This window comes from Pagrus major, chromosome 6 (genome assembly GCF_040436345.1).
Source record: "Pagrus major chromosome 6, Pma_NU_1.0".
Lineage (NCBI taxonomy): Eukaryota > Metazoa > Chordata > Actinopteri > Spariformes > Sparidae > Pagrus > Pagrus major.
This window is the reverse complement of record NC_133220.1, coordinates 19,141,253-19,166,229: the sequence shown is the minus strand read 5'-3', so window position 1 is coordinate 19,166,229 and position 24,977 is coordinate 19,141,253. Positions and strand designations below refer to the sequence as shown.

At 41.3% G+C, this 24,977-nt stretch overlaps 4 protein-coding genes across 5 annotated transcripts; 2 read left to right on the top strand and 2 right to left on the bottom strand.

Moving 5' to 3' along the window:
• Window positions 1-249: 249 nt before the first annotated feature.
• Window positions 250-9,413, bottom strand: nckipsd (NCK interacting protein with SH3 domain). 2 transcript variants are annotated; one of them, XM_073467503.1, is made up of 13 exons: window positions 8,950-9,413; window positions 7,940-8,052; window positions 7,645-7,855; window positions 6,776-6,851; window positions 5,279-5,823; window positions 4,335-4,505; window positions 3,219-3,305; window positions 2,758-2,896; window positions 2,586-2,666; window positions 2,017-2,145; window positions 1,810-1,899; window positions 1,543-1,715; window positions 250-960 (listed from the first exon to the last, which is right to left on the bottom strand). In XM_073467503.1, the coding sequence occupies exons 1-13, from the start codon at window positions 9,118-9,120 to the stop codon at window positions 736-738; spliced, it is 2,211 nt and encodes a 736-aa protein (XP_073323604.1). In that variant the 5' UTR covers window positions 9,121-9,413; the 3' UTR covers window positions 250-735. The 2 variants fall into 2 exon arrangements, with proteins under 2 accessions (XP_073323604.1, XP_073323605.1); XM_073467504.1 differs by having other exon boundaries at window positions 5,279-5,820.
• A 510-nt stretch (window positions 9,414-9,923) lies between these two features.
• ndufaf3 (NADH:ubiquinone oxidoreductase complex assembly factor) lies at window positions 9,924-13,218 on the top strand. The gene is made up of 5 exons (XM_073467506.1): window positions 9,924-10,048; window positions 11,335-11,530; window positions 11,650-11,716; window positions 12,012-12,112; window positions 12,294-13,218. Exons 1-5 carry the CDS (start codon window positions 9,960-9,962, stop codon window positions 12,396-12,398), a joined length of 558 nt encoding a protein of 185 aa, XP_073323607.1. The 5' UTR covers window positions 9,924-9,959; the 3' UTR covers window positions 12,399-13,218.
• A 974-nt stretch (window positions 13,219-14,192) lies between these two features.
• On the bottom strand, window positions 14,193-18,312 carry LOC140997556 (rab GDP dissociation inhibitor beta). Its single transcript, XM_073467502.1, has 11 exons — window positions 18,271-18,312; window positions 17,694-17,801; window positions 17,480-17,576; window positions 17,238-17,372; window positions 16,967-17,165; window positions 16,734-16,865; window positions 16,399-16,498; window positions 15,157-15,328; window positions 14,837-14,981; window positions 14,679-14,733; window positions 14,193-14,594 (listed from the first exon to the last, which is right to left on the bottom strand). Exons 1-11 carry the CDS (start codon window positions 18,310-18,312, stop codon window positions 14,448-14,450), a joined length of 1,332 nt encoding a protein of 443 aa, XP_073323603.1. The 3' UTR covers window positions 14,193-14,447.
• A 1,949-nt stretch (window positions 18,313-20,261) lies between these two features.
• On the top strand, window positions 20,262-24,699 carry LOC140998129 (transmembrane protein 43). The gene is made up of 12 exons (XM_073468291.1): window positions 20,262-20,372; window positions 21,346-21,492; window positions 21,606-21,740; window positions 22,013-22,107; window positions 22,220-22,269; window positions 22,370-22,439; window positions 22,529-22,599; window positions 22,706-22,833; window positions 22,939-23,013; window positions 23,147-23,248; window positions 23,355-23,472; window positions 23,567-24,699. The coding sequence occupies exons 1-12, from the start codon at window positions 20,355-20,357 to the stop codon at window positions 23,767-23,769; spliced, it is 1,212 nt and encodes a 403-aa protein (XP_073324392.1). The 5' UTR covers window positions 20,262-20,354; the 3' UTR covers window positions 23,770-24,699.
• Window positions 24,700-24,977: the final 278 nt, after the last annotated feature.

Here is a 24,977-nt window from a genome sequence, read left to right as displayed (position 1 = left end):
GGGAGAAGAATGTGGAATAAAAATGGTCATATTTCTGGTTCTGCTGTACCAATTTTCATCATTTGTTTTTAAACTGTCCATAATGAGTCCAACAGTGTTATTGGAGTGTGATGCAGACCAGTCGACTGCCTTTCAAAATCCGGTGCCTACATGACCCACAATGCAACTTAGCCACTGACTGACATCATTGGAGGCAATTAATTAGATTACATACAGCTCCCTCTGGAGCCACAAAAGGCTTTTTACTACTTTCTTCACATATGCAGTCGAACTCCCCGAGACCTGTAAACACACTTTAATGTGTAAAATTGGTGGAGTTACCCTTTAATATTCAAAATACTAAGAGTACAGTTATTTTATGTGTGACTTTTAAGTTAATTATTGCTCAGAATTCACTGTGTAACAGCTCCAAGGTTTGGCCTTTATCGTGGCTATTTTTAAACGCCATATATGACTAAACCTCACAGGTTCTTTTTACATTTGTCACATTTGTCACATTTTTCCCTTCTTGAAAAACCTCCAACTCTTTTTTCAACTGAAGTTCATGTGAAAAGATAAAAACAACATCATGTTCATGCTGCAGCCCCGGACTACGAGTCCAAGAAAACATTGGCAAGACTGATTAGCTTCTCTTATTACAGGCTGGCACAGAATATGTCAGTTCTTCTCCTTTTATTGTACCTCCCTGCAGTAGACAGGAGCAGACTACAGTGTGTGAGCGTGATACTGATATGGTTAGTCCTGGTTCTCACTGATCTGTGGGAACTCTTTGTAGATCTGCTGTACAATTAGCTTATCCATCTGTTTCGCTGTAGCGTTCCCTTCGTCCTCCCCCGGATCTTCCTCCTCCCTGAGAATCCTCTGCAGCGCCCCCTGCAGGTCGGACAGGCGGTGCTGGTGCTCAAGGTAGTCCGTCGAGCGCATTATAGAGTGCATGAGGGAGAGATACTCCATCCGCAGCTTCACAGGGAGGGCGAGAGAGGAGATTATAATCAGACATGGTAACAAATTGTTGATACACCAATAAAGGAATAATTCAACATTTTGGGAAATGTGCAAATAAACCAAACTTTAGAGCTTTAGAGGTGCTGGTAGGAGTATTTCGTTATCTTTGGACAGAGCCAGGTCCACTGTTTCCACCTGTACCTCTGGGCTAAGCTAAGCTAACCGGCCTCTGGCTCTAGTTTCGACACAAGAGTAGGGCTGCAATTTACTTAATCTGCCAATTATTTTCTCGATTAATTGATTAGTTTGGTCTATAAAATGTTAGAAAATGTTGGTCTTTTTTTCCAAAGCCCAAGATTGTTTCCAAAGCCCAAGCTGACATCCTCAAATGTCCTGTTTTGTCCACAACCTAAAGATATTTGGTTTATTGTCATAGAGGAACAAAGAAACCAGAAAATATTCACATTAAAGACGCTGGAATCAGAGAATTTTTACTCGTTACAGTTCTACAGCAAAAATAAGTGTTTCCTAAAATGTGAAACTATTCCTTTAAAGACTGAGAACAATCAGTAGCTGTGTGGCGGGTCCGGGTCTCACCTTGTCTCCAGGTGAAAGGTCAGATATTTGTCGAACCGCGATGTCGATCATCACCATCATGTCAGTGCGGTAGAAGATGTCGGCCGTCTCTCCGTTGGCGAAAACATCCTGCAGGAACTTGAGCACCGCATGTGGAGCGGGCGGGGTGTGTTTGAACATACACACAGGGTCGTCTAGGAGGTGGAGGCAAACAGTGAGTAACAACATCAGCAGGCTGAAAGCTTCGATGCAGAATGAGAAATGTGACAGACAAAAATGTTCTTTTACCGCCTCTGTTCAGAAGCAGCAGCACTTTCTCTGACAGGATTTTGACATTTTTCTTCTTCAGCTCCTGCATGATCACATTGTTGCTGGGTGCTGGGTGACACAGACAGAAAAGTATTTATGGTGAAACAATACAAGCTCTTTTACTTTTTCTGTGTGTTTCCTGCTACGACAAAGCAAAATGTCTGCTGTGAAAAGCTCCATTCTCACCTGTGTGGTGTAGGTTGAAGGACAGCACGAGGTTCAGGAAGATGTCGGGCAGCTGCTCAGTGGGATCAGAGGGAAGTCCGTCCTCCACCACACCCAGCAGAAACTCAACAAAGTCAGCATTCAAGTGTTCTGAAAGCAGGGATTATCTTAATTAAATAACACATTATCCCTTTAATGCACCTTTTAATACATGCATGTCAAACTTCTAGATCAGTTTAGCTATGGAAAAGCCTGTATGGTAAGTGAGTGAAGAGTGAAAAAAAAGTGAAAATGCATCGTCATGAAGGTAAACATAGTTGTTTTTCACTATTTTGGAAAGAATCAACATTGTTCATCAGTGATCAGAGCTCCAGGGTGCAACTGTTTTGGTCGTAGATGCGCTCAGTAACCTGTGAAGTGCTACAAAACATTTTCTTCTGTTGAACCGGTGCCCCTGAAATTTTTCCAGGTCTGATTTTAGAAGATAAATGTAGCCTAAAGAAATGTTTTTTGAGATTATTGCAATTTCTTGTTGCGTGTGCTGAAATTTAAATAAAGAAAAACAGTTACACTTTACGCTTTATCCATACCATAGTGATGATATGGCACCTGTTCACCCATTGAGAAGATCATAGTGAGAACCAAAGCTGTGTAACACATCTTCTGGTGTTCTGAGGAAAGAAAAACAGACAAGAGACACTCAATTAAAGTAGCAAAATAATCTTAGACTTGGGGAGTGCGACTACAGTTTAATATATTCACCCTGTGTGTCAGTCTGAAGGTCCCGGGCCAGCTCCATGGGGAGGATGGAGTTGAGGAGGTTGGAGATGAGAGCAGCGTCCAGGCTGCACATAGCCCCGAACACTTTGAGCAGCAGCAGGCGCAGAGACACACGATGCTCCTGCACGGTCACACGGTGGCAACAATGAGGCAACACAGACCGAACGTACACTGAACATCACTGACATGCTCACTGACATAATAATGCTGCAGATTAAACATCCAGACTAAAAACTGGATGGACCCATGGCTCTGCAAGATGCTTCATTCAGCAACAACATTTTTAAGAATTCATACAAGGAAAAAAAGTGAGTGTATTTAAAAAGTTAAGTCCTTTAAGAGGTATCACAATAACATACTCTGTAAGTAAAATGATGCTAAGGATGTTTTTCTTGAACGCAGGTTTGTGAAAAATAAAATGATTTGTTATCATAATGTCTCACCATCTGATAATATGAAACCAGAGACTGCACATTCTCATAGTCGTTGGCCTTGCACAGTCTCTTAGACACCTCTGGATCTGCATCAGTCTGAGGAGTAAAAAAAAAAGCTTTTAGTTGTAACAGCAATGATTTAATAACATCAGAACTTCATAATCTGTTGGACAGTTGTGGTCCCAGGACACAGCAGAGGATTACAGGGCCCATTAAAAACAACCGTCCCGACCCTGATCTGAGTGTCTGAGGGTTCAGGACAAACTGCCAACAAAGAATATTTGGCAGAGTTTACAGATTCAGCCTGTAACCACACTGTTGGATTTGTAAAGTCGTCTGAGCCGCTCTGATCCTATCAAACATGTCTGGTATTTACAGCACAACATCTGGACATGTCCTGTGGGCACATCACGGTCTCATCCCTACAGAAAACTTTTCATTTTATAATGATGACGATGGGGATAATGATGCAGCATTAACAAGACACTTATAATGTGTGTTGAATTAGTGGCCTCATATTTTTACAGCTCTCACTGAATACTGTCCCTCCAGACTCACACCCTCTAAACAGGTAACTTTACTGTGGCATATTAATACGAAATGATTCATATTTGATCAAAAGAGTTCTTGTGTAAGCTGATATTTTGCTTTTTGTTGATGTTATTCCTGTTTCATAAAGTGTTTTTCCTGTGTTTGTTACTATCCTGCTTCCTTGATATTTAATACTTTTTTAAGTGCTTGGCAACTTTTATTTGCTCTATAAAAAGAGCTGCATTGATTAGCTGATTAATCAAACTAAAGGAAATAAATTGCCAACTATTTTATTTCTTTGTCATTTATGACAGTAAATGAAGAGTCTTTGGGTTTTGGACTGTTGGTTGGACAAAAGAATTTAAAGATGTCACTTTTTCACAATTCTTTGATGATCGTTATTGCAGCCCTATATATAAATGATATGAATATTTATGAAATCCATATAAACAGGTTTGACAAAGTCAGTCAGGACTTTTCATAGCTTTTTAGACTTAAATCAGACAACAGAGGCCCTGCAGATTGTTATAAATATGCTTATTTCCAGGACAGAGGTCAACAGCTCCGTCCACCAGTATCATCATATCATCATACCAGTATCTTCAGCAGCTCCTCCAGGTAGCAGGCGATGAGAGCGTGGTCTTCGTGAAGTGCCCAGCTGCGCTGCTGAGAATCGTCCCGGTGACGAGCGAGGTCGCTGAAGATCACCTCCAACCTCTGTTCGTCATGACACACCTGACCCTGCGGCAGCCCTGCACTCAGATCCTACAGAGACATAAATAAAACACTGTGACACACCTACTTCTGCTTCAACCTGAAATACCAGTACAGAGAGCTCTAATACAAACACCCACCATGTTTTGCGTCTTTAAACCTGCAATTATCATTAAAACCCAAACAATGAGCTGATAACATAAAAACATTGATTAGAGCAGCTTTAAAGGATAATACCGGTGTTTTTTCTCTGCTGTTCGATAGTTAGTCTGCACTATTCTCTGTTATTCATTTAAGAAGTATTCAAAACAACACATACGGACTTGAAAATCATCTGAGCTACTACCCTCGATTTGTATTATGAGTGTTTCCTAAAGCTCAAGTTGCGGGTTCTCTATTTAAAAACACATGGACGAGACCTTTAATAGACCACAGAGTATATAAGGCTTTTTAATTGGATGAGCGTGAGTGTGCGCACGTGTCACCATGTAAACACGGGATGCAGCCAGAAGCTCTCAGCGATCCCTGTTTAAGGTTATATTACACCCTATTAACCACCTTACACCCAGAGAGAGAAACAGAAACATATGCCAGGAAAGAATCGGCAGCTCGTTTCATGCCTGGTTTGTTGCTGCAGTGATTGAATTTAAAAACAGGAAGTGAATGAGTGATACTGTGACTAGTGTCCCCTGAGTCTCAACACCACTCCGAGAAATGTCGGCTAAATGCAGACTGAGCAGTAACTCTAAACGACACCAGTATTCTCCTTTAAGCTGGCAAGGCTCCAGGATGCTGAATCATGATGTAATGAAAACAAATCTGACCTTGCTCTCCACCAGCGAGAGGAGAACCTGCTCCAGAGCGGACGAGGCCTGAGGTAAGGCCGTCTGCAGGTGGCCCACCACCACACCGACAGCGACCCGTGACAGCTCGTAACTCAGGCTCGTGTTCTTCCGTACCAGCTCGATCAGCTCGGCCCCGATCGTCATGGGAACCGGCTCAGAGGTAGTGGGGCTGCCGGGAGGGCTTTCAGCGATAGACGGGGGGGCGATGGGCCATTCACTCTCTGGCTGCTCCTCCACAGCAGGCTGTGAAGGAGGGGTGGGCTTGGGAGGCTGTGGAGCCGGGCTCTTCTTCCCAGGGGCTGGCTGAGGAGGGGAGTCCGAGGGAGGCCCGTCGAGAGGCGGCACGGTGGGCTTCACACGCGATGGCACGGGAGGAGGGGGGGTGCTGGAAACACTTGGCAAGCTGACATCTGAGGAGACCGGTGAGTGGGAGGAGCCAGACTCTATGGAGGTGGTGCTGATTGTGAGGGAGGGAGCAGGGGACGGAGGGAGAGAGGACACTCTGGAGGGGACCTCCGGCTCTGCTGTGAAAGAGAGGGAGAGAGAGCTCCAGTTACAGAGAGGAGAGCGAACAGGAATGACCTGACTAAGAATAGAGTGTGTTTGTGAAGCACGAAGCTACAGCAGCAGGTAGCATCGGCTAAAAGAAGCAGCAGAAACTGTAAGCTGTGATGACGATGTGAGTAATGTTGTGAATACACACTGCTGCTCCTGATCTTTAAATGTCGATAACTTTTTGCAAGACTGAACAAGAAAATATAGCTCATCTGTTCTATGGCTGCTCGATTCTGGAGAGACTTTGAGAATTACATATGATGCAAAACAACACATGTTATTACTGGTCTTATTACTGGAACAATTTATGGACAACTGTTAACCTTTTAAATCTTATCAGGGAAATTTCATACTCCTAAAGCAAACTGTTTTAATTCAACCCCATCCTTTAAATTGTTTTTAATTGAAACTTTGAGTCTCTAAAACCAAGGAAACTAAAGAAAAAGGAAGGGTCATTATGTCACCGAATCCTGCTTTGGTGCCAGACTGTGGTGACAGCTGTATTGAAGTCTAAGGGAGATGCAAGAAGAAAGCCACTAAAACCCCACATAGCTACGTCATATGACTTCTGATGAAGAAAAGCCTCCAGAAAATGAAAAAAACACCATTCAGAGAGTAGGTTAATGACCATGCATCTCCCATAGACTTCAAAACAGCTGTCACCACAGTCTGGCACCAAAGCAAGATTCAGGGATGTGATGACCCTTCCTCTTTTTTAGTTTCCTTGTCTAAAACTGGTAACAAACAAGATATGCATGTCAGTAGCTAAAGTTTAGTAGCTTTTCTTATTCTGACACAGCCTCTTGTTACCTTTGTTTCTCTACTTGTATTAATTGAACTGGTTTGACTGATTGTTTGTACATTTCTACACTAAAATGAAAGAAATACGAAGGAAAAAAACGATTCTCTCTGAGTTCTAACCTGAACGCCGGCTGTTTCGCTGTTTCTCGGGGGGAGGAGGGGTGATCGGAGCCGCGCGTCGAGCCTGAGGAGGCACCTGCAGGAGGAAACAGGGAAGTGAAACTGAACAGATTTGAATATTGTGCATGTGTACAACATGAGCATGTTGTCGATTTAATTGACACTGCCTCCAGAGAGGTGCTGCCAAGAGACATAATTATTGATAAGTTGTTTGTTGTCTCTCATGATCGATTCTGTAACATCCAGATGTTAATTTATCAAAGAAGGCCAAAGAAAGTTTTTTCACCAGGACATGATGACACTTTTTTCTGACAAATTGATCAACAGCCCCTGTTTGCAAATACCTGTGAGGGAGGATGTCAGTGGAGCATGTTCACAACCTGATCATTAGTGGGTTATAATTAACAAAGCAAGCAAACTTAATTCAAAAAGGGCTTTTCATAACAGAAGTTAGAAGCGCGTAGAGAAAGAGGGAGATGAAAATATGCTGCAACTAATGAGAATTTTAATTATCAATTAATATGTTCATCATTTTCTTGATTAATCAATTAGTTCAATCAGAACATTTTTGACATTAAAAAATTATTAATTCATTATTATACTGTAGTTTGTGCTTAATTTAATAGTTGTCAACTAACTGACCAATTGTTGTAGCTTTTTTATAACAAAATAAAAAACAAGGAGAATAAGTCAGTAGTCCATAATGTCAAAGTCCCAAAAAATTACTCTCAAGAAGCTTCAATTTTTTTGTAAGCCTGCATAAAGCAGACTCACAAGTATCAAATAATATAAATAACAGCTGTAAATGTTTAATCCTGTATATTTGCTTCAAATAAAACATTTAAATGTGCACTATGTGGGTGTGTTACCTGGTAAAAGCCCTGGTCTCCCTGCATATTGTCCATGCTTCCTGATAATGGCATGCTGCCCTGTCGTCCGTAGTCTCGGGTAAGGCCATTGGGTGGAGGGGGGGTCTGACTGAGAGATATTTCACTGCTGGAAGATGGGAGGCCTTGTTTGTGACTGGCGGACGAAGAACTTCGTCGTGCGAGGGTCTCCTTTCTGTGATGGATCAACTTCCTACAACGGAGGAGAATAAGGATTAACAATCAGATTCATCATCAGTATAATATCTTATGTTCGTTATGTGCTTTTACGACTCACTGTAGAACATCTCTCTGCTCCAGATTATATTTGCCTCCATTTTTTAAGGCCACATTATGGATTCCTTCGATTGCTCTGTCAATAGACTGCAGCACCTCATCCTGCTCTGGAGCCTGAGAGAGAGTAAACAGAGGGAGGAGGGGATGAACGCATTAAATATTCATTAACATAATTATTAAACTTTAAGCAAAAACCGAGCTGAGCTGTGGCTCGGGGACATGTGTGACTCCGGGCAGAAACAAACTGGGGCAGTTATCTAACAAAAAAAGAGCCTTTTAACCAAGTGACACATGTGCTCAGCGAGGCCTCACATTCAGGCTCATTAAACCTCCACAGCCAATGTCATTAACAACAAGAGAGAGACAGAGAGAGAGCATTCCTACTCTGAGTCTGCCTTTCCACAAAATACATGCTGTGACTAGTTCAGGATCCTTGGAAAACAGAGTCCCCTCACTGCAGAGCACTTGTGGGTGTGACTGGGAGAAAAACAGCCTTGTGGAAGGAAGTAACTACTTATTAAACAATGCCAAGGACAGTTGAGAATGATAACAGGGATTCACAGGAGCAGATGATACTAGTTTGCGCATGAAAAACAAAGGCTTTCTGTCTCTGGATCTGTCCTGTCTCATATCCTATTCTGTATCATCCTATCCTGTCATCATGTCCCATCCTTTCCTGTCCTATCCTACACCTCCTCTCTGTCGCAGTGAGCAGCTGCAGTGCAGAAGGCCAAGTCTCCACATCATGCAACCTTTCCAATAATTCATGGCTTCTTCTGCAAGCATGCATTTTCTCCTTTCCTGAAAGTAACAAGCAGTCAGCTTCAACATGGCCTGCGCTGCAGCACACACAGTACAGTCACACGGGCTCTGTCTCCCTCGATCTCATCAGTCCTACCCTTACTACGCATTCACTAGTCTCACTTCACCCCGGGCTGCGACATGGTCACCACTTGTATTCATTGGGGCAAATAGAGAGAAACACACCCATGTCAGAGAGGAGGTATTTACCTGGATTTTCTCGATGTATGAAGCTGGGATGTAGCCGGTTTCCCCCGAGCTGCAGCGGGACCCCAGCCACCAGTGTTTGTTGCTCCTCTCCAGGATTAGGAAGCTTTCTCCGGCCGCGAAGTGCAGCGAGTTGGGCTCGGCGGATCGGAAGGCGTACAGAGACCGGTACATACTTTTATCTGCACTTTAACACGCCGAAACGAGCCGAGACAGAGAGAGAACCGGTGTCGGAAGATAGGGCGTCTCCGAGTGGGGGATATCTGCTCTGCTGGAGGTGATTTAAAGAGGCTATGAAGGCATGGCCACGGCGGATCGCTGCTGTCTATTTACAATGTAGCTCTCGGATCATCTGACCTGTGACTGATGCCAGTAAACACCGCAGGGGGCGCTGTTACTCCATCAACACGCCCCCCAGGCATTTTAATCAAAGGCAGAGCCGGTACATTACAAGATTTCGTAAAACATAATAGAAATACGAATTAAAAGAAAAAAAGTTTTTAAATGCACATTTGATTTGTATATTATACAATTATTTTGCTATCAAATATGTTATAATTGTGTAATTCTTCGTAGATGGGTGTTATTTCCAATCCTGTAGACTTCAGTTGTAATAATATCTCAGCCATAGTACTCTGTCAATACTTAAAACCATACAGAAGCTCATTATGATGTTTAAGGAGAAAGAAAACCACAGTTTAACATAAGCTACGTTAGCTAGGCCTTCAGTTGCACTAGCTAACAGTTAGCATAGCATTTAGCTGATAGCTGGATATGAGTTATTTAACTATCTGTTCGTTTCACGCAGTATAGTGCACATATCTATGATGGGTACAAGTGTAAATAATCATAAAAACAAATCTCACAAAACCCGACGATTTAACATTGAGTTGACGCTTCTTAAACCGGAAGTCAAATCTGTTCGACTTTGCCTTACACAACACCGGAAACAAGCGGCTGCTGGTGTCACACAGAATTCTGTCCCCCGTGTCACCGGTTATCACACCGTCAACATGGCCAGTGCGGTGTGTGTCAGATTCCTCCTTCAGAGAACAACACAGGGGTTTCTCTTCTCCTCCAGGGCAGTGCCCGCTTTCTCAAGGTATGTTAGGCGTGTGAGTGCTTTAAGGTGATATTTAGACTCACTACGTTGATTTAGGCAGCTGTCCTTTATTTTGACTCCCCTCCTCCTCTGTGTGGAGCCAGACGAGGGCATTGAAACATCACGTTATTGGTGAAATGCCTGTTCTGTCACGAGTTTGAAATCCTCTATTAAACAGAGGTGATATTGTTTATGAGCCATGATTTGCATTTAGCGTTACTCCCAGAAAATTACACTATAACAGGTGCAGTCATGTGATGTGTGCATTTACTCTGTAGGTCATATTATGTCGTGGGAGTAGAGATGTGAATAACCATTTTTCCCCCATGATAAATGTGTCACTTTTTGATTAATCTGGTAGTAATTACGTCTAAAAATGACAGATAATAGTGAAGCCATTGGCTGATTTTGGCTTCGTGATTAAAGTGTTCCCTCTGTGCACAAAGGCTCATACTTATTGTTTTGTTTTATTTTGTATTGTTGTCCAGATTATAATGTCTAATTTCCAGTTTTTACCAGCAGTAGTGGTGATGTAGTAACTGTGGAGGTCCACCATATCTGAATGAATATAGTGGAAACACTGCAAAGTTAGCTGTTGTGGGGCAAACACAGGGTGCTGATTCTACTTTTTGTCATTATATATCTTGCCTTGAGTTTTTTGGGAAGTGGTGTTTACTTTTATGTTTTTTCTCTATTATAACAATATTACCTCTATTATATCAGCTTGTGTGAAAAAGCCGCTCTGGCTCCATCTGCTGGAGTCAGTCGATACATTCACATTGTCTTCAGGCCAGGTCCCCTCACGAGTCCTTTTGCTGTGCTGCTTAAAAACCATCTGGCAAGACAGCAAGTTGACTAGAAAGTGCAGTGCTTCACATTTCAAAACAAAAGATTGCTGAACGTGCACAGATTTTTGTAACAGTCAGGAGGAAAAGTGTGAGAACCGGCTGAAATGTGCTGTACTTCCTTAGACCAGCAGAAATGTTTGTTTCTTGACAGCCTCTTTGCTGCAGGAATAGCCCTAAAGCTTTTGGCTGTGAGCCCTGTCAGTAGGTTGGCGTTAGTTTTTTGGCTTTTAAACTAGGCCACATGGCAACAACGCCGCAGTGCAGTCTGTTTTTTGTGAGATGTAAAGCGGTGGAGAAAATGGAGAGGCTGCCCACAGCTTTTCAGGTCACAAGCCCTCTTTACAATATCACTGCTCACAATAAATAATAAAAAATGATCAGTCTTTCACACTTAATGCAGAACTGGTTCTAACTCAGTTTACCTGTCTTTGGTTCCAGCCCGTTTCTGTCTCGTGCACATAGATTAGGTCCCAGTGATGATGAAATGTACCAGCGCACCACCGTGTCTGTCATGCAGAAGGAGCCGGGCAGCGGGGCCATGATCCTCAGCTACAGTCCTCAAGGATTCAACATTGACGGAAACAGAGTGTTTGGGCCCTGCGCTGTGCTGCCTCCTGCTATCCTCCAGTGGAAAGTGAGACCAATATCCAGAAAATACTGTCACAGCTCTTTGTTTGTTGTGTCGTGCCCTGCTTTGTATGACATTTAAACTTCTAATCTTGGTGTCATCTTGTTTTGAATGTCTCTCTGCAGGTCGGCAATTATAAAGACATCACTGAGGAAAGTGTCTCACTTTTCCACATGCTTGAACCAAGAATAGGTAAAAGTAGAAGCACACTGACACACAGATGGGTGACAAATTAAAAGAAAAAAGAACAAAAAGTGTCATGATCATACTTCTTTCAAAAGATTTTCACTTATTTGACGTTTTGATGATGGTGGTGAAGAAAATCATTCAAAATCATCCTTCTTGTGACTGAAGGCCGTAACACATGATTCACTTGTGTTTTTCCATGTAGTAATTCTGGTTTTGCCTTGATTTCGTCACTCATCTAGGTCCATTTATGGCGTATTTAACTGAGAGAAACACTTCCTGTTACTTGTTGTCTATGCAGAAATTCTTGTGCTGGGCACAGGCGCACGACTTGAACGAATCAACCCCTCAGTCCTTGCTCTGCTCAAGAAGAAAGGCATCGCTGTGGAGGTGCAAGACACGGTAAAGTATGCTCAGTGTCTTAGTGGAGTAAAGTGCATATGCTCCTCCCGACAGCATGACAGACTTTAGTAAAGGGAGGCAGACTTTCTGACTGCCTAACCAGCAACACTTTATTCACATTAAAGTGTGTTCAGAGGTCTTGGTATTTACCTCTTTCTTTTTTATCTCTGCTGTGTTGCAGCCAAATGCATGTGCAACCTTCAACTTCCTGACGAGTGAGCGAAGACTGGCAGCCGCTGGTCTGATTCCTCCACCCATCAGCACGGCACTGGAAGTGCAGAAATAAGTGTTGTGATGGCAACAGAAACTTGGCTGATCTCTGCAGCTGGAGGTCAGAGGTTGAGGAACGATCTGTGGGATGTGTTTCCAAAGGAACAAACTCTGTGATCAGCAGCTCTGAAGAAACCATCTTTATATTTGGTTACAACTGTTATTTTTTGGATATTAACGGTCCAGTGTGTAGGATTTAAGGGGGATCTATTGGCAGAAATTGAATATTATATTCACAATTATGCTTTCATTAGTGTATAATCACCTGAAACTAAGAATGGTTGTGTTTTTGTTACCTTAGAATGACAGAGGGAGCGGGTCATCTTCCACAGTCTGTGATGTTACAGCCATGTTTCTACTGTAGCCCAGAACAGACAAACCAGACACTGGCTCTAGAGAGGGACTTTTTAGTGGCCACTGTAAGGGAGGGTGAGTGAGGGGTGTTCAGTTGGTTGCAGTCTGCTACGTCACCACTAGATGCCACTAAATCCTACACATCGGACCTTTAAGGTGTTTCCCAGTCAGTCGAGCAGGAGCTGATGATGGACTGGTTTTTCTGTCACCATTTCAGGAGGCACATAGTGTACATGTGCTCACGTGAATATAGTGAGGACGCTCATGATGGAGAATTGGACTGTAATAAAGTGTAACAGTATTCTTGTGTATAAAATATATATTTAAAAGCTTTACATTCAACAAACAATAACTGTCATGAATATGATGTGTTTTCATGTGTAGCACAGATGTATAATAATAGAATATTATTTATTTATGTCTATAAAAGACATCTGTGCAGCAGATAAAAGTTATCTGTAAATAAAAAAGTAAGAAATCTTTGTGTAGGAATATGTTTCTGCCCTCAACCCCAAGGTGTTCGTGGTGCCTGTCCTTCATTATGTTAAGCCTCTTTACTCAGTGCGTCTGTCCGTCCGTGGTGCCGCCACCAACAAGCTGCCTGTGTGTGCAGCACATGACACAATTCAGTGGCTTTGTCCTTCTCACACATAAGCTCCATAGATAAGAGAATCCACAAATCCTCTGCACATCACTGTGATTCATCTCTAATCATCTGCCTCTGTGCCACATGCCCAGAATGTTTAAATCCCTGTCGTTCACATGCAGGGCGCTGCGTGATTACTTTAACCTGCTGCTGTCAGACATGAGTGACACTGATAATCAGGAATTCCAATAAATCTGCAACAATTTTTCAATCAATTAGTCGACTGAAAGAAAATGAATCCAAATATTTTGAGAAATCGATTGATTGATTTTTCAAGCAGAAATGTCAAACATTTGCTGGTTGCACCTTCTTGAATGTAAGGATTTGCTGCTGCTTTTTGACATTTATAATAATAAATGAAGAGTCTTTGGGTTTAGGATTGTTGTTTGGACAAAAGAAGCAATTTAAATACATCACACCAGGCTGTGATGAGCATTTCCCCCATTTTTTTAGACACAGACATTATTTATTGATTAATTGTGAAAATAATCAAACAAATTAAGTGATGATGAAAATATTTGCAAGTTGCAACCCTAATTTCCAATCGAACTGGCTCCAGTTAGGTTGTTCAGTTACTTTAGAGATAATTACATTGGCAAGTTAATAAGCAAAGAATTATGTAAGCAGCTAAAATCATATTGAATACTGAATATGAAGTTTTCTCTACCAGATAAAGTAATAAGCCATAACTTCAGTCAGTGATCAGGATTTTACGATGGCGGTGTAAACAATAAAATGTAAGAATCATGGAGCAAAGAAGTTGTATTGATTATCATAGAGTATCACCTTGTCTCCAACGAAAATACTGCAAATAGACACAAATCACATTTTAAAGGATTGACAAAAGAAAAGATGTTTTCAACACTGTTACTCAACAGCAGAAATTCACAAAGGGGGAGAATTATAGCAAACAAATTGGAGGAAAAAGACACCCAACACTTACATAGTACACTCAGCTTTCACTCTACATGCTACATAACACCCTCTGCTGTATAAAATCATCCATAATGTTATTATGGCCTCCAGCTGTTGAATTATTTGATCCTATAATGTTAAAAGTCTTCCTCAGTCATCATCAGAGGTGTAAGACTGGTGTCTCTGTGATCCTCCGAAGCAGAGCTCTGCTCCTGTGATCCGCTGGTACATGTCCCTGATGTCCTCACACTCGGACTCAAAGTGGTTTGTTGCGTCATATGAGCGGGACACAAATATCTATAGTGAGGATGGAGAAGAGAGAAGTCTGAGCCACCACACTTCATCCCATTTTATTTTATGTTGTACAGAGAGTCTCATTACCTGGCTCCTTTTTCCATCTTCGTTGGGAACTAGCAGGTGGTGGACTGAAACAAATCTAAATTCAAGGTGACAGGAAATAACATCAATTAAATGTTGTTTTAAATGTAGTTTCACATGTTACGACAGTAAAATTATAGACTTTAAAAAGTGTCACTGACTTTTGCATGATGGGCTCGAGGAGCTCCAGCCCTGGTTGAACTTCTTTCTCTGGGTTGTTGGTCTCTACAGTCGTGCTCACTGTGGCGATGTACACCCCGTCTGTGGCCACGTTGTGGGCGTAAGACACTACGGAGATGTAAATGTCTGCATGGACAAGAGAGGGAAGAGAGAGAGAGTCAGTGTGATCAACTTTTTATAGACAAGATTAATGACTTGTTTACAAAGAATCTATGGACTCCCACCACATACACACACACATGTGATAGTGAAATGATGTAATTTAAGCCTACAAATGCTTTGGCAGGAAAGAAACAAACACCTGATTTCCTGTTGAGTTGTGCTTGAGGGATGATGATTTGGCAGGATTTGGCCTCGTGGGTGTTTTTAACTGGATGATTTAATAAACAGATGACTCTTATTACACGCCCCACTTTCCTCACTCGATTAGGAACGTAGCTCGGGTCGCAGATGAGCTGTTTACACTGGAACAGCTGTTAAAGACACACAAACACAAAATCCCTGAGTGCACATTTGTCAGTGGTGGAGGAAGCATTCAGATTATTGTCTGAAAACAAGTGGTGTCCTATATCTCGCTGAAAGGCTCCTTTCTTGGTGATAATGAGACATGATGAGAAATTTGACAAATAGACTTGTAAGATTATGAGGTTTTCTCAAGTGTATAGTAAGTATAGTATATGTATATATAGTATAGTAACACTGTAAATATACTGTTACTCAATGCAGAAATGTCTTAACAATGCTTATTTCATCCAATTAACTATCCAAACTTCAATATTATTAAAAAATAAATTAAAATTCTAAAATATATATTTTTTAAAAAGCAAGAAAATCCTCACATTTGTGAAACTGAAACAATAAAGTGCTTTTGCATAAAATGACTTTTGTCAATCAGATGATTGATTCATCAACTAATTGCTTCAGCTGTAGGGCAGTTTAATTTATAACAAAACAATATATTTTATAAGGTCTTCATATGTTATATCTTCAAATATTTGAATTTGTAAAGCAGTGATATAATGTAACTAAGTACATTTACCTAAGTGCTGTACTTAAGTAGAACTTTGAGGTACTTGTACTTTCCATTTTCTGCTACTTTATTGTGCTAGTTCACTACATCTGGGAGGGAAATATTGTATTTTACTCCAATACATCTATTTGATAACTTAAGTTACTAGTTACTTTGCAGATTACATGCTGCATCAGAGCCGAAGTTGGCCTAAAGTCAGCCAAAGCTGTAGATACAGTATATACATACATATAAATATATGTATGAATTACTTTTACTTGTACTTTTGATACTTAAGAAATTTTAATATCAGATACTTTAATTCAAGTACTATACATAAAGGTGACTCTCACTTTTACCAAAGTAATGATATGACACAATATCTTTTACTCAAGTATGACTTTTGGGTACTTTTTGCAAGACTAGTAACTTGTAATTAAGTAGAATGTGCTTATAACAACTAGTCGACACTCTCTCCAAACATCCTGCCTTCTTTGTAACGTCCCTACCCTTCCTCGAGGTAAAAGCACTTACCTTCCCGTCAGATTTCACAGCTTGCACTTTGCCGTTGTCCATCACGATCTCATCCACTCCTCTGTTCAACAGGAAGGTTCCTCCGTACTCTGCACTCAGTCTGAAACACACAGAGGCAGGTTGGATAATGTGAACATGATCCATAGTGACTTTAATCTCTGACTGCATCACTGAACATTAAACACAACCTTGTGAAAAAAAAATAGACATTGAAACATCTGGAAGGCATCTTCAGACGCGGATATATCTGCTTCTGCATGCATGATGCTGATCTCATTGCCCTGAATGTAGCAAGAAGATAAACAGGTCCTAGTCTTGAGTAGTTATTTTGTCACCTGGCAAATCCCTGTGGTAGTTCTCCCAGCCCGTACACAGGGTAGATATATGGACTGCAAGTGTGGCGGGACAGAGAGTCCGAGTACACCTTTATCCGATTGATGGTCTCCAAACACGGCTGGTCCAGGTAACTACAGTCACAAGGAGACAATACATGAGACCAGGCAGGTTTTTATCTCAAAGGATCATCTGTCATCATTTCTTATCTGGTTATTTAGTTCCTGTGACTGACCTGTCACTGTTGTGTAAGGCTAAGGCATGACCTGTGAACTCAATGACGTCTAGTCCCAGGTCAAAGCGGCAGAACAGGTCACGTGTGGTCGTTTTTTTGGGATCCACATCATGGTAGGTCCGAGGGTTTCTCACGTCAAAGTTCAGTGCAAAGAGCAGCAGCTTCTTGAACCTTCTCTTGTCAAACATCCCCATCAGATCTAAAAACAGGAAGGTTTCTGTTAATATCATTAAATTGAGTTGGACAATTTTGGAAAACCTTTGCTCATCACCTGAAGCATGGGCCTCTTCCTCTGTGCCGGGGACTTTGTGCACTTTGCCTGCTTTGTACACATAGCTGCCTTCAATGACTTTGAAGTCCAGATACCGAGTGACCTCAGTGTGCACCAAGATTTTCACCAGCTCACCTGAAGCGAACACAAAACAGAGAGTACAGAAAATGCAATAATTTACACTGAAATAATGTAAACAAAATGCAAAACAGACGTCAGGATGAACAGCAGCGGGCTCTCACCGTTGGCAAGAAAGAATTTGGGGATGAGGTCGATGTTCCACTCTTTTCCCTGACCCATAGACTTACCAGGACCTGGAACCTTAAACTTCTTGTACAGCTGTAAAATGTAGAAAAAATACAAATAAACAAGTAAACACAAAGTGGTGTAGCAGCAGCTTTGTAAAATAAAAGCTATGGATGTCTACTCGTGTTGTTTGTGTTTGTGTGGACACACCTGCTCCAGGGGAGAGATGGATGCACTCTCTCCTCCATAATAAGGATTCTTGTCAATGTGAAGAACCTTTTTCCCACTTTGAGACATTAAACCAGACAGGATGCATTCCTGAGACAGACAGTAAAGTGCACCGTCAGGACAAGGATCAAGGCTAGCATAATGACATCATCTAATTATTGTAAATCCCTTAATCGGCCAACAGGAGCCCAGAAGAGCGGCATGTGAATGATCAGTAAAAGTGTGAACATTAAACTCACAGACAATCTTTACCACCATCAAGAATAGTTTAAGTAACAAATTGAAGAACAGGTTATTTAGTATATTTTTAGCTTCTCTGTACAAAGTGTTTTGAGTCTTTTATTATTCTGGGGGATTATTCATTTCTTGGCACATGCAAATAAAACTTCGGTAAAAACGTAGACACTAATCCAATCTTTGGTCACGTAAAAGTTGTGGTAAAAAATATACCCAACTCTGTCGCAATAGATACTACAGAAGGAATAATGCCATGACACTTTTAATGTCCCTCATGTTCATTGTACAGCAGGCAGTTTATAATAAATAAAAGTTTTCTTACCTTCAGTCCAGTTCCAAGCACAATAATATCATATTCCTGCATCCTAACAGTCTGTCCACTTGTTTCTCACTGCCTCACGGAGTCCCAGGGGTTTTCCTCAGCGCAGCCTGTTGCAGTATTGGGAATGCGTACGTGCGTCTGTTTGTCTGTGTTTGTGTGTGTGTTTGTGTATTTGTGTGTGGGTGTGTGTGGATGGGTGGGTGGTTAAGAAGGTGTGTGTGAGGGGGCATGTGCAAATTTGTACACAGAGAGAGACAGGTATGATAAGTGACTAATTGCTTTGTGTTCCCATTTTCCATAATCTTCTTAAGAGTGGCACATATATGTGTGCGTGTGTGTGTGTTTGTGTGTGCGTGTGTGTGTGTGTGTGAGAGAGAGAGAGAGAGAGAGAGAGAGAGAGAGAGAGATTGATAGAAGGGGTGGAGTTTCTGAGTTACTGCAGATCGAGGTATAAAATGAAGATGGTGAATGAATGAAGAAATGTTTATCACGCCTTAAATTTTTATTGTTCACATACTTATTTTAAATGTTGCGTGCTGGGTTATTTTGTTGTGTTATTTTATTTTTGAGCATAAAGTGAGTGTTTTTGTATTGTCAGTGTGTCTTATTGTCTGTTATGTTTGAAAAATCTAAATAAAATATTTGTTTAAAAAGTAATCGACAGCAGACTGTACTACAAATGGTATAATTTCCCCTGTGACTGATATATTATTATAGTTATGATAGTTAATACTGATGCATCAAGTAGCATATTACAATCGTAGTTGGTCAAAATGCAACTAGTTTTAACTACTTTATATACTAGTGTAGATCAGTGTTTCCCAAACTTGGGGTCAGTCGCCCCAAAAAGGTCACAAGAAAAACCAGAGAGGTCAAGAGATAATTAAAAGAAGATGAAAGAAGGAAAAATATACTTCTGCTACACAAATGTGTATTCATTTGTTTAGATTTAATCTTTTCGTTTCTGTTAAATATTGAACATTTTTTTATTAAAATAAAATAAAACGTGAGCAGTTTAAAGAGGAAGTGCCTCTTTTAAAGTGGAACTGCTAATAACTCATAGATATCTGGTAAGATAAGATATTTAAAAATACTCCTGGGAGAGGGAGATAGGGCATACCTTGCTGCCCAATATGTGTCAACATGCCACAACCTGAGGGACAGTGAGTGACCACTACACACACACACACACACACACGCACACTGTACATACTGTATATATAATTAATGTAAATCAATCTTGGTGTTGTGTTTGTGTTGTTAGTTGTTGTGTTCTGTCCAAGTGTTTGGACAGATGCTTTGGCAAAATTGTTGTTAAACTTTCATGCCAATAAAGCCCCCTTTGAATTGAATTGAATTGGTACACAACAAGATACCTAACTGGATTAACTGATGTAAACCGGTCCAACAAACATACTTAAAATCTGTCAGAAATAGAGTCTGGAGTTGGAAAATCCCCTTGTTTTTCTTTTCTCCTCAATATTCTGTTAACTCTGGAGTCAATAGTGCAGTTGGATGATCACCTAATAAAATATATGTTTGTTTATATAGTTACATTGTTTGACAGAGCACCAATTGCTCAACGTTTTGATGATAAAATGATGTAAGATCCGCTAAAACTCCAGATATTTCCCTTCTGACGTCAACCTGCTGCAACATCTCAGTTACCCATCATGCCTTGAGACGAAGATGTCCGTGTCAGGGGAAGTTTCTATGAGGTTGAGCTTGTTATCTTCACCGGGGCACTCGGGCAGCGAAGGTGGAGAATAGTTTTCATAACTAGCACTGACTCCGCCGCGAGTTCCGGTCTACGCCGGGTGAGAATGACAGCGCATCCGAAGGCATGACCCGCCCTGCTCCGCCTCTGATTGGCTTATCCTGATATTCTTACCCGTGCTCTAACCAATCTCAGTCCTCATGCGCTAAACTAACCAATCCAATCAACGAAGCGACAACTACTAGCCAATCAGAGGCCGAGTAGGGCGGGGCATGACTGTGCTGTGCTGTACCGGTGATGTGTGGACGTCCTGTCGTTTGCATCTGCATGTTTTTCAAGTGACTGTGGAGTTAAAGAAGTCAGAGAAATGTCTTCAGCACAGACAGTGAGTGCAGTTAAAGTGCTTTAAATGCTAAACATGGCTGTTCCGGGACTTTGGTGTGGAATTAACGTTACCGGATCGTTAACACTTTAATTACCGCCTTTTCCTGTCGTCATTCCTTCAGGTTTAACTAACACGCTAGCTAACTTCCTTGTTTCTGTATTGCTACATAACATTAGCTAGCTAATGCCCCAGACTGTTAAACCTCTTCAGTACTGGAAATAGCATGTAGCAACATTCATGAGACATGTTGCTAAACGAGGTTAGGAAGTAAAATGAGCACAGGACAAAAGAGGTGTGTCAGTTGTTCACACCCTTTGTCAAGGGACACAACTAATCTATCATTCTTCACTTATTGTTCACAGCAGAGTTTCAAATCTATCTGCGAGTAATGTTCAACATAACTTAAAAGAAAAGGTTGGTTTCAAGAGTTTAAAAGCTTAGTTTTATATTTTATATTGTATACTAGTTTAAACATTTTAAAGTTTATACAATGGTAAAACATGGACATATGTATAAACTAAAACTTAAAAATGAGCCTAAAAAGTGTGAATTGTTGCATCTAGTTTTGCTCCACCATCCACACTGAATGAGTTAGTGTTTCATGTGGGAAAAGTAATACTTTTGACAGTTTAAAGTGGGGTTAATAGTTAATATACTGTGCCAGACTGACATCTAGGTCATTCATTTATATTACCAGTCATTGTCTTTTAGTGAGTCATACCATGATTGAATGTAGTATAATAGATAATTTGAGTTATCATGACAAACATTGATGTTGCTGTCAGGGCTCGTCTCACCTGTTCCTTTAGTGGAGGCAAATACAAACCCACAATCCAGAGTAACAAGACATTCACAAGAGGAATTCATTAAATGTTCCCCTTACATTCAAAAATCTCATTCATCTTTCTTCTGGATGCAGAGCTGTGGTTGTTTCTGGCATTAAACCTGAGTTGTTTTTGCATGATTGTCTCAGTTTTCAGGGACAGGCCCAAACCAACACAAGCGTGTATCTTCTCAATCCAACCCTGGCTTCCTGGAGCGATTGAGTGAAACTGCAGGAGGGACGCTTGTTGGTGTCGGGCTGTTTTTCCTGTCCATTTATGTTCTCTTCACCAATGAGGTAAGAAACACCCTCAGAGAGGGAACAGTTTTATCCATGAAGGTCACATCTAAGCCAAATTTCACACTATTGAAGACAAATTGTTGAGTGTAACTCTCTGTGTCTGTGCTCAGGGACGGGCTCTGCAAACAGCATTGTCCCTGGATGAGGGTCTTTCTCTGGTTGTGCCGTTGGATTCTCTCTCCAGCCTCGACCTGCAGAACAACAACCGTTTAGTTCATCTGTCTGCACAGCTGCGAACCTCACAGGTAGGCTGTACTTGTATATTTGTAGGTTTGACTCTGTTGTGCCAAACTGCTCTTTCCAATGACACATTTATAATAACTTCCCACAAATCTGATTGAACACCATAAACACCACAAATCCACCCTTGTTTTTAGTCTCCACTCAAAACCTATAATCTGTATTTATCTCAGACATTGTAATGTGCATTGTGGAGCGTTTTTTTCCCTTGTCTAGCTGTCTTTTGGATGATATAAGACCTACGTCAGCTAATTAATGTGCACCTGTGTTTGTGTAGCCTCTGCATGACCCAAACTACAGAGTGGTGGTGCAGGCAGTGAAGCTGAAGAGGCAGGTGGAGATGTACCAGTGGGTGGAGTACCGGGAGAGCAAGTGAGTCTGTTGTCTGCATGTCAACATTCAGGATGGGGGCAGGTGTTAAAACTTCGACTGGAATACGGAGTATTGTTCGCCTGAAGTGAGTTTGTTTTGCGACACTTTTCAGGGACTACCAGGAGGACGGTGAGACCAAGACTGAGACGACCTACAACTACAGTGAGTTATTTTTTAAATACTGTGACCTGTTAGTATTTGATAACATGTCAAGCTTGACTGGTTGAAGCTGGATTGTTTTGATATGACTCCCTTTCTTTAGACACCGAGTGGAAATCAGAGTTGATCAACAGTCGTAATTTTGATAAGGAGATCGGTCACCAGAACCCGAGGTACTCTGATGTTTTCTAAGATTATCCTGTTCTATTTTCTGGCATTAGAAATAACATTTTTGTGTACTAATTTAATCTCTGAATTTTAGTGCCATGGCGGTTGAGAGTGTCACAGTGGTGGCTCCTGAAGTCGGAGTTGGACCTTTCATTCTCTCTAAAGGTATCTGACGTAAACACACTATAGAGCTTAAACAGAGGCTGTATTGTTTATCACACTCTTCAGATTTTACTACTAATTCATCAGTTGGTTGTTCGGGTGTCCTCAGGTCTGGTGGAGCAGATCAATAACTTCCAGACACTGAGCTTGAGGGATTTTACTGCCTTTAACTTGGACCCTTTTCTCAGCATCGATGATGATTATTTCTATCACACCCAGTACCCACGCAGGCCAGAGGTGAGCATCATAATGTGAATCACATCACATACATAAACCTTTCCTCTGATTGGTTATGTACTCCACAGTGGTGCAGTTATCGAGTTGTTTTTTTGTTTTTATAAGGTCGGGGACGTGCGTGTGAGATTCTCCTTCGCCGGACTGAGCGGTGAGACATCTCGCCTCGGCCAGGCTCAAACTGTAAGTGCTGCAGATAATCGTCTTATTATTTCAGGCCTAATTTAAGGGTTAGTTTCTACAGTGGACGTAATTTTAAAGCTTAAACTGTGATATTCCTTTTGAGATGCTGGTATGAACGATAACTCTTTTTCAGGTCAGTATTGTGGCCATGCAGAGAGGAGAGCAGCTGATGCCTTTTAAGACCAAGTCAGGAGACACTCTGGAGATCCTGTACCTGGAGGAGCTCACTCCAGAGGTTACTGCGGACTTCAGCTCAATTCTTGATTTTTGTCAATTGAATCAGATTTGTTGTAAAATAAGTATGTTTTAACTAATGCCTCCACTTGTATTGTTTCCTGTAGGAGGTTTTTGCCAAAGAACACCAGTACAACAGTATGAAGACGTGGGGACTCAGGGCTGCAGGCTGGGCCCTCATGTTCCTGAGTATTCAGCTGACCATGCGAATCATCTACACATTGGGTAAACAAACACTTACTGCTGCTGTACATCCACATCATACAAGGATTTCTTTCCCTGCATCTCATTCATCTTCCTCTCTGCTGCGTGTCTACAGTGGATTGGGTTCCTGTTCTCAGAGAGCTCGTGTCCGTGGGGCTGAAGATCTTCGCCATGTGCGTCTCCTGCTCTCTGTCTCTTCTCGTCATCGGAGTCGGTTGGCTTTTTTACCGACCGTTAGTGGCTGCGGCTCTCGGAGCATTAGCTCTGCTTCCAGTGTTCCTCGCCCGCTCAGGACTTCCAGCCAAAAAGAACGAATGACTTGTAAACTGATTATTATCACAACAGTTTCTGGCGCCTGGCTGTAGCCGTCCAAGCAGAGGTGTGAGACAGTGTGTGCAGCTGCTTTCATCCACTGCTGGGTGACAACGGCTTTCCTGGGTAAAACAGACATTCTACAGCAATAATGTATTCTGATCTAATTGGTTTAGTTCACAACATAGACTTGAACATTATATATTTTTTTATTTAATAATCATAGTGGGCATCATTTGATCACCCTGGAAACATATTTATGGATAAAAGGAAATGACCACTGCTGATGTTGTTCTATCAGACATCTTCAGACAGCGAGCCCCACTGTGTTTTCACTTCATGTTTTCATCCAAATTCATCTTGATGTTTTGTTGCAATGTAGGATTTCTGAAGTCTCATTTTAACTGTAAATATAACTTGCCAAAGACTTGCTCCCTCTACAAAACTTAACCTCAGTTGCCATTTTCTTAGGTACACCTAGCTAGCCTGAAGAGTTTACAAAGACGTTTCAACTTTGTCCATTTTGAATGTTGCAGTTCGTGGGGCTGTTGAATTGTATTGTGTTATACCAAAAGGTGATTCTAATATTTAGTCGACACTCCATGTAAAACGTTTGCACAAAATAAGTTTCAGTAAAAACTGAACAAGGGGGTTTATCAGAGTACATTTAGCTAGCATTTCCCTCTGATCTGCAACACGTATGGGGAACATTGACTCAAGTTGCTCATATCATCAGGGTTTTGTTCATTAATTAAAAACTGAACGACATGAGGTAATAAAATTCAATTTTCATTTGGAAAATGATGAATGTTGGTGCTTTTACAAAGCACTTCATGTGGAAAAATACACCAATCTTGGTTAAATACCAAAGAAATGGAGAAAGGCAATCTTATTGTTTGTATGCAGTGTATGTTAAATAAAGCACTTTTTGTGTGACTTGGCTCATGTTTCCAGTCAGTATGAAATTCAAGTCAAGCCTGAACATAAGCTTCTCACAGAAATGCCAAAGACCCTGCTAATTAAGGAACAGTGTCTTTATAAAAAATGTTGACGAAGTAGATTAATCAGACTTCTGACCTTTCAAATAGCGATATCAGCATTAAATAATCCCCGTCTCTGTTGGACTGTATTGATGTCTGCCTACATTAATCTAGTGTCAATCATGTCTGCTGAGTGCCCTTGAATGTGCACTTTCGATGACTCCAACTGAGTCT

What these genes read in the sequence shown, in the direction of transcription:
- nckipsd (XM_073467503.1), bottom strand. Translation starts at nt 9,120, where the DNA reads ATGTACCGGTCTCTGTACGCCTTCCGATCCGCCGAGCCCAACTCGCTG. An exon ending in TCTCGCTGGTGGAGAGCAAG is followed by an intron (nt 4,506 to 5,278) that starts GTCAGATTTGTT and finishes ATGTCTCTGTAG; the next exon opens with GATCTGAGTGCAGGGCTGCC. An exon ending in ACCTTTCACCTGGAGACAAG is followed by an intron (nt 961 to 1,542) that starts GTGAGACCCGGA and finishes CTCCCTGTGAAG; the next exon opens with CTGCGGATGGAGTATCTCTC.
- ndufaf3 (XM_073467506.1), top strand. Translation starts at nt 9,960, where the DNA reads ATGGCCAGTGCGGTGTGTGTCAGATTCCTCCTTCAGAGAACAACACAG. An exon ending in CATGCTTGAACCAAGAATAG is followed by an intron (nt 11,717 to 12,011) that starts GTAAAAGTAGAA and finishes TTGTCTATGCAG; the next exon opens with AAATTCTTGTGCTGGGCACA. An exon ending in CTGTGGAGGTGCAAGACACG is followed by an intron (nt 12,113 to 12,293) that starts GTAAAGTATGCT and finishes GCTGTGTTGCAG; the next exon opens with CCAAATGCATGTGCAACCTT.
- LOC140998129 (XM_073468291.1), top strand. An exon ending in AGTACCCACGCAGGCCAGAG is followed by an intron (nt 22,834 to 22,938) that starts GTGAGCATCATA and finishes TGTTTTTATAAG; the next exon opens with GTCGGGGACGTGCGTGTGAG. An exon ending in TGGAGGAGCTCACTCCAGAG is followed by an intron (nt 23,249 to 23,354) that starts GTTACTGCGGAC and finishes TGTTTCCTGTAG; the next exon opens with GAGGTTTTTGCCAAAGAACA.
- LOC140997556 (XM_073467502.1), bottom strand. Translation starts at nt 18,312, where the DNA reads ATGCAGGAATATGATATTATTGTGCTTGGAACTGGACTGAAG. An exon ending in TGCTTGGAACTGGACTGAAG is followed by an intron (nt 17,802 to 18,270) that starts GTAAGAAAACTT and finishes TGTCTGTCTCAG; the next exon opens with GAATGCATCCTGTCTGGTTT. An exon ending in CTACCACAGGGATTTGCCAG is followed by an intron (nt 16,499 to 16,733) that starts GTGACAAAATAA and finishes TGTGTGTTTCAG; the next exon opens with ACTGAGTGCAGAGTACGGAG.